At 43.5% G+C, this 12,940-nt stretch overlaps 1 protein-coding gene across 3 annotated transcripts in view; it reads left to right on the top strand.

Moving 5' to 3' along the window:
• The first annotated feature begins 6,031 nt into the window (after positions 1-6,031).
• KCNC1 (potassium voltage-gated channel subfamily C member 1) overlaps positions 6,032-12,940 on the top strand; it is a 157,038-nt gene continuing 150,129 nt past the window's right edge. The window contains exon 1 of one of the 3 annotated variants that reach the window (XM_038407920.2): positions 6,032-8,315. In XM_038407920.2, the coding sequence (XP_038263848.1) occupies positions 7,746-8,315 (570 nt within the window). In that variant the 5' untranslated portion in view covers positions 6,032-7,745. The remainder of the gene's footprint in view (positions 8,316-12,940) is intronic. The other 2 variants (XM_038407919.2, XM_038407922.2) reach the window with 2 other exon arrangements.

Here is a 12,940-nt window from a genome sequence, read left to right as displayed (position 1 = left end):
CAGGCTAGAGTACCACATTGTGTAAATATGGCCTACATTCGTCGTTATATGATCTTACCTCTTTACATCAAAGATAAAGGGGGAAGAAATATTAATCTTCAAATTTGAGGATCTCTTCCCAACACCTGCATCAAAATAATGTACACAAATAGACTATATTGAACACTTTCCACTTATAACTTCACTTTTACATTACTTCTGAGAGAGTTTAATATCTAGCAGCTATTTTGCTTCACATGCCACAACTCTTTATCTCACCTATTAATCTCTGATGTGGAATCTTGGCAAATGCATTTTGAAAATCGAAATGTATCATATCCACTGAGAGTCCCTTATTTATTATAGCAGCAGTATCTTCAAAGAACTCTTGCAGGCCACCTAAGCATGACTTCCCCCGCCAGAGTCCACAAAGGCAATTTTAACCACATTATGTGTGTCTGAACATAACCTTTCAGATAATTTCTGAAGTCCCGGGGCTATGCGTCTTCCCATTTCTGCAGGATGCCAAGGAGAAAATGGAGGGTGACATGACAGGGGACACAAAACGTTCCTCTTCTCCTTCCATAGTCAACTCTATCCTCTACCAAAACACCATGAAATCTATGGGTTATGTGGAATAAAGTGACATGGCAAGGCAGGGGTCAGAAGTCAGAAGCCATTCTGAGTAATATGTTCCCTTTCTGCCATGATTTATAAAGCAGGGTATTAGTTAATGCTGCCTGAAGCAGCAATAATTTTTCCTCGGCACAATGTAAGCTCCATCAGAGGAATCACAGAGCATATGCCCTAACTGAGTCAATAGCGGCAAGACCAGGAGTGCTGCCATTACTGAGGGTGGGCCTGAAAGGACCATCTGGCCAGAGAGCCTAATTTTTGGAGCAGGTTTTCCTCACAGATTCCCCAGCCTCCATAACTTTTTCAGGCCCTGTGTGCAATCCATCCCCACTTAGCCCTTGGATTATTATGTTATTATTACTAATGGAATAAATGTGGCCCAACCATAGTGTGCCAAAATCAGTGCAGAGTTTTTCATTATTTTCTTCCATTCCATGTGTTTTTATGTGGGAAGGAAACATAAGAACCTAAGAATTGGTCCTTAAGAAATGATTTCCTGATTTACCTCTTGGTCTTTGTATTTTTAATAAGTTGATAAGGTGGCTATTTTTCAGCACTCAGCAATTTATTCTGAATCTAGCATGCTTTTATAACTTGAAAGCTTAGAGTTTCAAACACTGTAGTAGCTTTATTGAAATGGAACTCTGCCAATTTACACCATCTGAGGATCTGGTTCAATATGTACGTCAGGTAAATGTAAATTCTATATGATCATTTCTAATAACTTTTTGTGGATAAGTCAATGGAGCTAGACAGATCTATACCAGCTGAGGATCTGGTCCATTAAATTCTGCATTGACTCTGCAATTGCAATTCATAAATAATTAATTGTCAACAGTTTTCTCCCACATTTTACTAGCTGTATTTTACTATGACATCTCCACACCGAACATCAACCATGTGGTAATATGATGATTGGTTCATCAAAGTAAATCTCAGAGTTACAGTGAAGCACTTTATCTCTTGTTTGCAATAACTAGAAGTAATTATTATTTGTTCATTTTTAAGCACTGACCATGTGCTTGCCACTGTACAAGCAAGAAAAGAAAACATGGCTCCTGCCCAAGGAGCTATGCAATCTCTATTTATTCTCAAGTTATCCCATAACTACTTCCTGTAGAGTTTCTTCCTCTGAAGCAGTTAGATCTGGCCACTGTCGGTGGCTGGACACTTGACTAGATGGACATAGGAGCATAGGAATTGCCATACTGGATCAGACTCAAGGTCCATCCATTCCAGTATCCTGTCTCTGACAGTGATCAGCACCAGATGCTTCAGAGGAAGGTGTAAGAACCCTGCAGTAGGCATCTGTAAGTTAACCTGCCTCCCCACATTAGCTCTCATCTGATCTCTAATAGTTAGAGACTATCTTAATCCTGAAGCATGAGATATAAAGTCACTTCTAGAGTTCTAGAAATTTGGAAATTTTTGTTATCCATATAGATGTCCAACCTCTTTTTGAATCTTGATAAGTTCTTGGCCTCAAGACCAACACTGAATCAGACCAGTGATCGGATCCAGTTATGACAAATCCCATGTTTCTAGTGATTTCTCCTGTGTGTTTCATTCTACATGTTCACAGCAGCTTGTTGTGAATGGGTCATTAGAAAGCCTCAAAGGAGACAACCATTTCCACCTGGCATCATCTCCGTTAACTGTTCTGCAGACAGCAAGCTAGATCTTCAGCTGGTGAAACCTACATAACTCCACTGAAGTAATCTGAATTATAGCAGCTGAGGGTTTGACCTAGGAGATGTTATCACAATAAAATTGCACCTACTGGGCAAGGTATTTCAAAGGAAAGTATTATGGGTTTCCAGCACCATCCATATTCACAAACCACTTAAAATAATATACAACTTCAAGTACATTAAATTATGCTAGGCAATCTCCTCTGCAGGCAGAGGACTGTTTATTCCATGAGTTCTGAGCACAGTCCCAACTATTTGCTGGTCAATCCAACATGAAACTTTGTTTTTATTGTTTGTATTTGTTAAAATACTATCTGTGGTTGTCTCAGAGATACAAAATATAGAGTAAAATATCCATTAAGGCAAACTCAGCTATGAAAAGTGTCCACTAAATGAAGTCTGAGACAGACAGTCTCCAATTTTACTCTGAAAAATCCCATTAAACAGAAAGTTTAAAATAGGCACCAGTCACAATAAGTGGAAAGATGACTTGAGTTCAGCATGCTTGGAGCTGTAATGAGCCCTGAATGTCATGAAGTAGACTTGAACTGGTTTGTGTATGAAGCCTTAAGCGTTTAACAGCCATGTTCTGAAGCATATCACTGAGGGTAATTTGAGATCTATTCTTCTGGTCAATGAACAGGTTCATAAATTCCAAGGCCAGAAGGGCCCATTGTGATCACCTAGTCTGACCTTCTGTATTACAGAGGCCACAGAACTTCCCCAAAATAATTCCTAGAGTATATATTTTAGGAGAAAACATCCAATCTTGATTTAAAAATTGTCAGTGATGGAGAATCTACCTTACCCCTTGGGAAATTATTCCAATGGTTAACTACTGTCACTCATATTCCAGTCTGAATTTGTCTAGCTTCAACTTCCAGCCATTAGATCATGTTATGCCTTTCTCTGCTAGATTGAAGAGCCATTATTAAATATTTGTTCCCCATGTAGGTATTTATAGATTAATCAAGTCACCCCTTAACCTTTTCTTTGTTAAACTAAATAGATAGACTCAAAGAGCTCAGTCACTATAAGGCATGTTTTCTAATCCTTTAACCATTCTCATCACTCTTCTCTGAACCATCTGCAATTTATCAACATCCTTCTTGAATTGTGGGTAACAGAATTGGACACTGTATTCCAGCAGCAGTTGTACCAGTGTCAAACACAAAGGTAAAATAATCTCTCTATTCCTACTTGAGATTGCTCTGTTTATGCATCCCAGGATTGCATCCCCTTTGGTCAGCTTTGCATTGGGGGCTCATGTTCAGTTGATTATCCTCCATGATCCCCAAATCTTTTTCAGAGTCACTGCTTCTGAGGATAGAGCATCCCAACCTGTAAGTATGATCTATATTCTTTGTTCCTAGATTAATACATTTACCTTAAACCATATTAAAATGCATACTGTTTGCTTGCACCCAGTTTACCAAGAGATCTGGATTGCTCTGAATCAGTGACCTGTCCTTTTCATTATTTACCATTCCCAATATTCGGGTCATCTGCAAACAAACTTTATCAGTGATGATTTTATGTTTTATTCCAGGTCATTGATAAAAATGTTAAATGGCATATAGCCAAGAACTGATGCCTGTCGGCCTCCGCTGGACACACACCTGCTCAATGACAATTCCCCATTTACAATTACAATTTGAGACCTATATCAGTCTAGTTTTAATCAAAATGTCATGTGTATCACATGAAATGCCTTACAGAAGTCAAAGTATATTATGTTAACATTATTACCTTTATCAACCAAACTTGTAAACTCATAAAAAAGAGATATCATTAATTTGACAGGATCTGTTTTCCATAAACCTGTGTTGATTTGCATTAATTACATTACTCTCCTTTAATTTCTTATTAGCTGAGTCCCAAATCAGCAGTTCCATTATCTTGCCTGGGATCAATGTCAGGTTTACAGGCCTAAAATAACCTGGGTCATCCCAATTAACCTTGTTAAAAGTTGGTAACTTACCTACATTTCTGTCCCTCTCCACATATGAATGGGCCCTACTGGAGTAATTTAGAGAAGATCTCTTTGGTATGTTCACTAGGATTTTCAAAGGAGCAGGTGCCCATACCCCAGTGAATTAGTCTGCTTTGAAAATCACAGCTATTATCTATATGTCATCAACATACATCTTTCCAAATAGACAAGGCTAAAGGATCCATACACACAAGCTATTTAACACTAAGTACAATCATCCAATAGATTGTCCTGTGGGGCGGGGAGGCATACAAAACAACATAATTACACTAGAAATGCTACATCAGCACAGCTGCAGCTCTGCCACTGAAGTGCTGTAGGGCAAATCCTTACTACACCATGGATCTAGCAGTGTCTATACTAGGGCTTAAGCTGGCTGAATTACATTGCTCAGGGCATGACATTTTTCACACCCCTGAGAGATGTAGTTAAGATGACCTAACTTTGTAGTGTAGACCAGCTCTATATCTCTGGCAAAAGTCAGGCCTGTTAATATAGTGATGAGAAGACCTCAGTACATTCGGAGGGGTGGGTACATCTGCCCCTGGCCACGTGATGCTGAGCAATTACTAGTTTATATAATAGTTGAGCCTAATTAACAAGTAAATTGGAATGTTGATATTTTACACCCACTTCACTTGCATTTGTAAATGACAGCACAAAGGTGCACAATAATGGGGGGAAAGGCTCAATGTATTTATGTTTATTCCGTGGTCAGCGTAAGATTGATGAGTTCCTTAGCTTCATTTCCTGGCTATTCAATGCTTCATTTTTCTAAATGATGTACAGGGCTGTCACTTAGCAATTTTAACTGACTGAAACTTTTTTTCAGAGCAATTTAGAGTCTGAAGTGGGACAGCACTAGAGAGAGAAAGAAACAAACAGGCGTTTAGGTACCACATTGCTTTTCACTAAACACTTTTTCCAAACAGGATATTATTTTTTTTAAAATTGATATTCTTATCATATTTAAAACTAACTAGAGGATGAAATTTTTTTTCCTTCAGAACCATTCTCTAATTCCCTGATCAATGAGGGACACTTATCAATAATTGCTCCTCACTAGTACAGGACAGGTGAGAGAAGAAGCCATTTCTGCAGAGGGTGTCTTTCTGCCCTCAGAAGATGCTGCCCTTGTGTCAGGGAAGGAGGAAAGGCAAGAGGAAGCCTTTTTCTGCCACGGTCACCTTCATATGTCAGAATGTGCTACTCCCGCATCAAGGCATGAGAAAAGGCGAGGGGAAGCAATTTATGACAGGATTCCCTCTCATCCATCACAAATGGCTATACCTGTGCCAGGGAATTCAAAGGAAACGCTTTCGAGGAGAGCACAAAATGATTCGTAGCTAATTTCAGATTTTGCGACCACCAGCAAAATCTATAGGGAGGCAATTTTCTGACGCTACATCACTCACACACACAGACCCCAGCTGATTCAGCCCATTCATTACATCGAAGGAGGCGCAAGGTGACCTTTTCCCTATATATTTCACCAAGCAGATGGAGATTTCCACTTCAGTGTCCTCAGGCAAAAGCAGAAGCAAACAAATAAGCAATAAACCCTCCCACATGATTTCCCTGGGACCCGGTTCTTGGAGAATAAAAATGTCAGACAGTCCGCCACTGCAGCAGCCACTGAAGTTGTTAATTTCAGGTTCCCAGAGACCGGGCGGGGGGAAGAGAACTAGAAACAGCGGAATAGCTTGAGATGTTTCCCTGCAGGATCGTATGAGACCTTTGCTGAGAGCCGCGGAGCACGGGGGTGGGGAGGGGGGGGGTCTACACGCAGGGGTCGTGCAGCAGCCGGTCTTGCACAGCTGTTTTTCTGCCCAGAGCACGCACGCACACACACCGGGAAGCCAACCCCGGGGGGAGGAGGAGGAGGAGGAGGAGATTGCCATTTCAACGGGTTTGCATTTCAGGTGATCGTGTGTGTGTGTGAGAGAGAGAGAGAGTTTCCCCTTCTGCATTAGGACCCGGGGAGAATTGCTCTATTCAGAGATCAATGCGCCTGCGCCGTCTTGAAGTGTCCGGAGCCCGGGCGGGCTGGACTGAGCCGCTAGTTCCCTGCTGGCGCCCCGCCTCCAGCACCACCTGCGAGCTCAGGGGCCGGCCGGCGGGCGTGGGGTGGGGGACTGATCTCCGCATCGCCAGCGCAAGCCAGCCGAGGCAGCAGCGTGAGGGAGCCCGGCTGGATCTCCTGCTGCTGCCTGAGCCGCGGGGGACGGAGGAATAAAGGGGTCTCCACCACCACTGCTATGCCCCCCCGCACCTTTGCAGTCCCCCCACCCTCTGCATAGGCGCAACCCCCTCCCCCCCACCCCCCCAAGCTCAGGCGGGGAGCTGGAGCTGTGTGCGCAGCGCTGTCCATTCAGCACCAAGCCCGGGCAGCCCCTGGCAAGCACCGCTTTGTGATCGGAGCAAGGACGGGCAAAGCCGGCTCGCAGGTACCAGGGCGCCTGGCGCTGCCGGTCGGACTGCTGCAGAATGTGAAGTGAATCAACCCGGAGCGAGCCGAGAGGGGGAAATCCCCCGCCGGAGCCGTCGCTTTTGTCTGGATTCAAGCTCTGCAGCTGGAGATTTTTGTTGGTCCCCCTTCTGCTGCTTCTACATTTCGGTGGCTTTACCTTCGCCCCCAAAGAATTGTGGGGGGGGGGGGGAGGTTTGGGGGGCTAGGGAGGGGAGGGGAGGGGGGGTTTAAAATCAGGATCGCTGCGTGTTGAGCTCCCCAACGGCAGCTACCTCAGCTTCTGTCTGTCTCTCAAGGACTTAAAGTGCAGCACAAGCGACAGAGAGAGGGTTTGTTGTTGTTTTTTTTTTAAAAAAAACCAAACCCAACCCTTTATCAATAGATCTGGTCTGTGGCTGCGGCTGGGCGCTCGTATCCGCCCCCTCCATCCCCCACGGTGTGTCCGTCTGTCTGCGATCCCCTTATACCCTCTCCCCGCGCACCCACCCTCCGTTTGTTTTTGCACCCAGCTGCCACCATCATCAACCCCCGCCCCCTTCCCAGCTAAGAGGTTCCTTGAGCAGATGTGCAGCACTGGATTCTTTTTTGGCCACATCTAACTAAGGGAAGAACCTCCCCCTGCCCCGTACCTAGGTACCTGGCAGACCTCTGCGACTGCTGTTCTTGGGGAGTGGGTGCCCTCTCCTCTCCAAACCCTGGCTTAAAATAAAACGGTACAAGAGCTTTTAACGGCAAATAAAAGGAACCTTAGGACTGCCAGCGTTAACTTTCAGTGGTGCCCTTGGGGTTGTAGCATTTGGAAGAACAGGCCCGAGGGACTGACACCAGTTGGGTGCCCTTTGCCTAGGTGATTCCTGACCAGCTGGATAAATTACCCGGTTAGGTATCGATTGCTGTCAAGAAGCCGCCCCCTTATGGGCTTGCTGTGTGCCGTGCTTCCTTGCATGGGTCTGCGACATGCCTAATAAGAGACGAGATGGGCCAGGGCGACGAGAGCGATCGCATCGTGATCAACGTGGGAGGGACTAGGCACCAGACTTACCGCAGCACCCTGCGCACCCTGCCTGGCACTCGGCTGGCCTGGATCGCTGAGCCCGATGCCCACAGTCATTTTGACTATGACCCGCGCACAGACGAGTTCTTCTTCGACCGGCACCCGGGCGTCTTTGCCCACATCCTGAACTACTACCGCACAGGCAAGCTGCACTGCCCAGCGGATGTGTGTGGGCCTCTGTACGAGGAGGAGCTGGCCTTCTGGGGCATTGACGAGACCGATGTGGAGCCCTGCTGCTGGATGACCTACCGCCAGCACCGGGACGCCGAGGAAGCCCTTGACAGTTTTGGTGGGGCACCACTGGATAGCAGTGCTGACGACGGAGATGCAGATGGCACTGGAGACTCCGGGGATGGCGAGGAAGAGCTGGAGATGACTAAACGCTTGGCACTCAGCGACTCACCAGATGGCAGGTCCGGGGGCTTTTGGAGAAGGTGGCAGCCCCGAATCTGGGCACTTTTTGAGGACCCCTATTCCTCCAGATATGCAAGGGTAAGCTATACAATCGGCACCCTAATCACCATGCTTACGTCTTTCCCAGGAGAGTCCCCTCACTTCAGTCCTCCTTGCTAGCTTCGTTATCCTCAGCACTACTGAACTACACTCAGTCTGGAGGAAACACACATGCATGGTCACACTGAGACCTGGCCTCTAGAGCAGGGACATATGCAGTCTAGAGCAGACACACGTGCCTGGCCACATGCAGTCTAGAGCAAACACACATGCATGGGCCCCAGATGGCAGGTCTGGCAGCTTCTGGAGAAGGTGGCAGCCCTGTATCTGGGCACTGTTTCTCCAGATATGCAAGGGTAAGCTATATAATTGGCACCCTAATCACCATGCTTACATCTTGCCTAGGACAGTCCCCCACCACAGTCCTTGCTAGCTTCATTACCCACTGCACTGTTGCACTGCATTCACTCTAGAGCAGACACACACGCATGGGCACATGTGGCTTAGAGAAGACACATGCATGGGCGTGTGGAGATGTGCATGCCAGAGCAGGCGCATGTGCACAGGCACATGCTGTGTAGAGCATTCATACATGTGTGGGCACATGGAGACCTACACTCTAAAGCATGTGCATGGACCCATGCCATTTCCCACTTTCATGGAGACAGGAGAGAGATTCATTACAGCAGGCAGTACACAGAGGATTGATGATGAGTTCCCTCCCCACCACCATGCATGCAAATGGTCACAATTATACCCTACCAATCAAAAGAGGCTCCCCCTTCAATTCTTTTTGCTGACCTAGTCACAGTTTCCCCTCCATGAAAAGCAGTCATTAAAGCAGGCAGCGAATGTAGGCGAAAGGTTTGGGGAGCTTCCAGTTTGTAAGGTAGCTCTCATGTACTATTTCCTTATACATGCAGTGTTAAATATTTCCCATCATGCCTCTTTGATAAACGTCCTTCAGTCTCCCTTATCCACCTAATTGCTGTTTCCTTTCCATGTGGAGAGGGAGAGGTGTTCATTAGAACAAGGTGTATGGAGAAGAGATGTGTTTGATGGGTTTCTTGCCTGGATACTGAAGGACAGTTCCTCCTCCCTCCTGCATGCAGTTTTAATGCAAATGAATGCTTGTGTGATCCACACCATAGCTAGATGTGAGTGTGTTCGGAATCAGTCAACTGACTCCTCCAAACAGGTGCCTCTGGAGCAGTGATGTATAAGGATAATCACTCATGCATATGCTAATCTAGGGCCTGATTCTGTCCCTATTAAAGACAGTGGTAAACCACTCATTGACTTCAGTGGCATCAGGATCAACCCCTTAGGTATCTTTCTGGCTAAGCGAGAGAAAGGATGATGGATAGGTGCATGGGAAGACGGCTCAACTTGATGTGGTCCCTATCTTACAAATGCACAGTTAAGAGAACTCTTGCCAGCCCTAAATGGGCATGGCTGGTTTACTGGTGTGGGAGGATAATCTGTGTTTCGGGTGTGGATTTAAGGAATGAGATAAAACTAGAGGAAAAATAAATGGCTATAGCAGGAACAAGTGGATGAAAAGGGATGGAAAGATAGAGTAGATCAATATGTGAACAGATGGTGAAGTCTCAGCAAAGATCTCTAATGCTGAGATGCCACGTCTGCACGCTAAATGAATGGGGCAGATTAGAGCAGTGCCTGAGGTAGTTTCTATGCATATTCTTTACGATTTTTGTTCACATACTCTTCTGAGATTTCCTGCTAAAGAAAGAAGTTAAAATTTAAAAGGAGCTTCTTTAAATAGTACGGGGATCAATGAAATATTTACCACAACATAAAAGGACAGTTCCGTTGAGCTGCAGCTTTCAAATTCCTGATATCTGCCAACGGACCGTGGAAATGGGGAGGGAAGGCTAGAGGGTATCTGTCAAAAGGCTTCGTCAGCTGCCTGTAATGAACCAAAGTGTTAACACACATTGATTTTAGAAACAGCTTTCTTTGGTGGTCAGGCATGTGCTGCTAAAGTGCATCCCAGTAAGAAATAGAGCACCTGCCCTGTATTTTGTGGCATGGCCTTAAGGTCAAACTAACAATGTTTCCCATGCAAAATGAAGAAGAGTTTGTAAAATCATCTCATGTTTTGTCATGAAAATACTGATGGGATTTAGATTGGAGGGTGAAGTTTATGATGAATATTAAAAGACTTTGTACAACCTTGAATTCCAGTGGGATTGGACTTTCTCTTTACATTGGCTCATGGTGATAGTTCTTTTATAAGGGAATTCATGTTATTCTGCAGATATTATACAATTTGTTCCTAATTATATACCCATTTCTCTGTGTGCACACTTCATTTGTTTCAACCTCTACTTGGCTTTAAAGCTGTCCTTTCCTTAAGGTATTGCCGTGGATAAGACTGGAGAATTATGAATTCTAGTCATTACACAAAGTTAAGGTGTACATTGTACACTTAATCTTTTAAATAACAGAACCATTTAATTATCTCCAATCACATACAACATAAGCATTTTAACAACTTACATGAAGACTATCATCACCAACACGCGCACCCTGTCCATTAAGAAGACATTAAAAGACACTTAACATTTGCTATTAAAAGCAAAATGCAATGGTTGTGTGTGTAAAGGAGCTAAAGAGAGGTTGATCTATACTGTGATAATTTAATGACAGACATTGCAAAATACCTCAAACTCACTACAGCTAATTAGCAGTGAAATAATCAATAGCCTCTTTTATTTAGGGACAGTATGCTAAGTACAGGTTTCAGAGTAGCAGCCGTGTTAGTCTGTATTCGCAAAAAGAAAAGGAGTACCGGTGGCACCTTAGAGACTAACAAATTTATTAGAGCATAAGCTTTCGTGAGCTACAGCTCACTTCATCGGATGCATTTCTCCCTTCCCCCCACCCCACCCCACCCCCCACTGTTCCTCTGATATTCTTGTTAACTGCTGGAATTAGCCTACCTTGCTTGTCACCATGAAAGGTTTTCCTCCTTCCCCCCCCTGCTGCTGGTGATGGCTTATCTTAAGTGATCACTCTCCTTACAGTGTGTATGATAAACCCATTGTTTCATGTTCTCTGTGTGTGTGTATATAAATCTCTCCTCTGTTTTTTTCACCAAATGCATCCGATGAAGTGAGCTGTAGCTCACGAAAGCTTATGCTCTAATAAATTTGTTAGTCTCTAAGGTGCCACCGGTACTCCTTTTCTTTATGCTAAGTACAGTAATATAATCAGGCAACAAACACATGAATACAATTCCACCTGAATCTTAACCAACTGTACTATTTTTTCCAGTTTTTCCAGTAAAATATAGTCATACACCAATGCTTAAATTAATTGTTATTTTAAAAAACTAAATCATTTAAATAAGCCAGTCAGAGCTTATAGTATGTGCTACTGTTGGTGAAGATGATTATTAGATTTATAAATGCTTTCATGTTTTCATACTTCACCAAAATTACATGTTTAACATGGTAGTATAAACTTATGAATTTTCATTAAAATCCTTATTATAGCTGTACCTTGTAATACCCTCAAGTAAAAATACAGTTTACAAACTGAAATGTTCATTACATATTGAAACCCCCTATAGATCACATATAGTGACATATATAAATAGAATAACAGTTCTCTGGACAAGATCTGATAAAATTATTATCTATCAGCTTTGACTATTTCCTCCAGGAATTATCCATGAAAAAAAAATCAAAACACACAAATCTAGTCATTTTTGCAATTTTTTTTATTATTTCTTCTCTTGCATAATCAGGGCCATATTTCAGTAGAGGGACGGTTTAGGACTTGTTAGAATAAGCATGAGTTTGAATATTCAGTATTTGGATTCAATATTTGAAATGTGTGATTGATTACCTAAGTCGCATGTTATTCTTTCTGTTCTCAGATTGGATGTGTATTTGGAGAAAGGAGGGAAATTATGTTACATCTGGCAATGCTGGCTACTATGCACATCTTCATTCCCTCCCTCCACACCCCAAAAATGTCTATGTTGCTAAAACATAAGTAACGGATTACCCTATGGATTAAAAACTGGCATTTCTTTTTAAGACTAAGGGGATGGGGGGAAGTAGCTCACTATAGGATTGAGGGAAAATAAGGTAATGATCATCACTGGAAAAATAGAATCTACAGGCCAGATTTACAAAGGTATTTAGGTACTTAAAAGGCAGAGACATCTAGTGGGATTTACAAAACCTCTTAAGCAGGTTAGATGAAATCTAATGGAAGTTAGGCACCTAACTCACTTAGGCACCTTTGTAAATTCCAGTAGGGGTCTATCCGCATCTTTATACACCCAAATCCCTTGTAAAACTAGCCCTAAAACTAGTAAGAATATGCAACAAACAACAACAACAACAACAAATTTACATAGCAACTTTAGAGGGGCTGATTCCTAGCTGGTGTAAATCAGCACAGCTGCACTGAAGTCAATGGAACTACATGAGTTTACATCAGCTGAGGACTGGGCACTATGTGAAACAGAAGCTATTCAGATCTACTGGGCATTCTGATGGCATGATTGTAACAACTAGCATGGACCTCTCATAATTATCTGTAAGACAACTTGATATATGAATTGTTAAACACAATTTCCTAGCACGCTGCCTCTTTCCTTTTAGTTGTTGTTTCCTTGTATAGTG

Source organism: Dermochelys coriacea, chromosome 6, assembly GCF_009764565.3.
Source record: "Dermochelys coriacea isolate rDerCor1 chromosome 6, rDerCor1.pri.v4, whole genome shotgun sequence".
Classification (NCBI taxonomy): domain Eukaryota; kingdom Metazoa; phylum Chordata; order Testudines; family Dermochelyidae; genus Dermochelys; species Dermochelys coriacea.
Note: the sequence above shows the minus strand (reverse complement) of the source record. Positions and strands in the feature narration are given on the sequence as shown.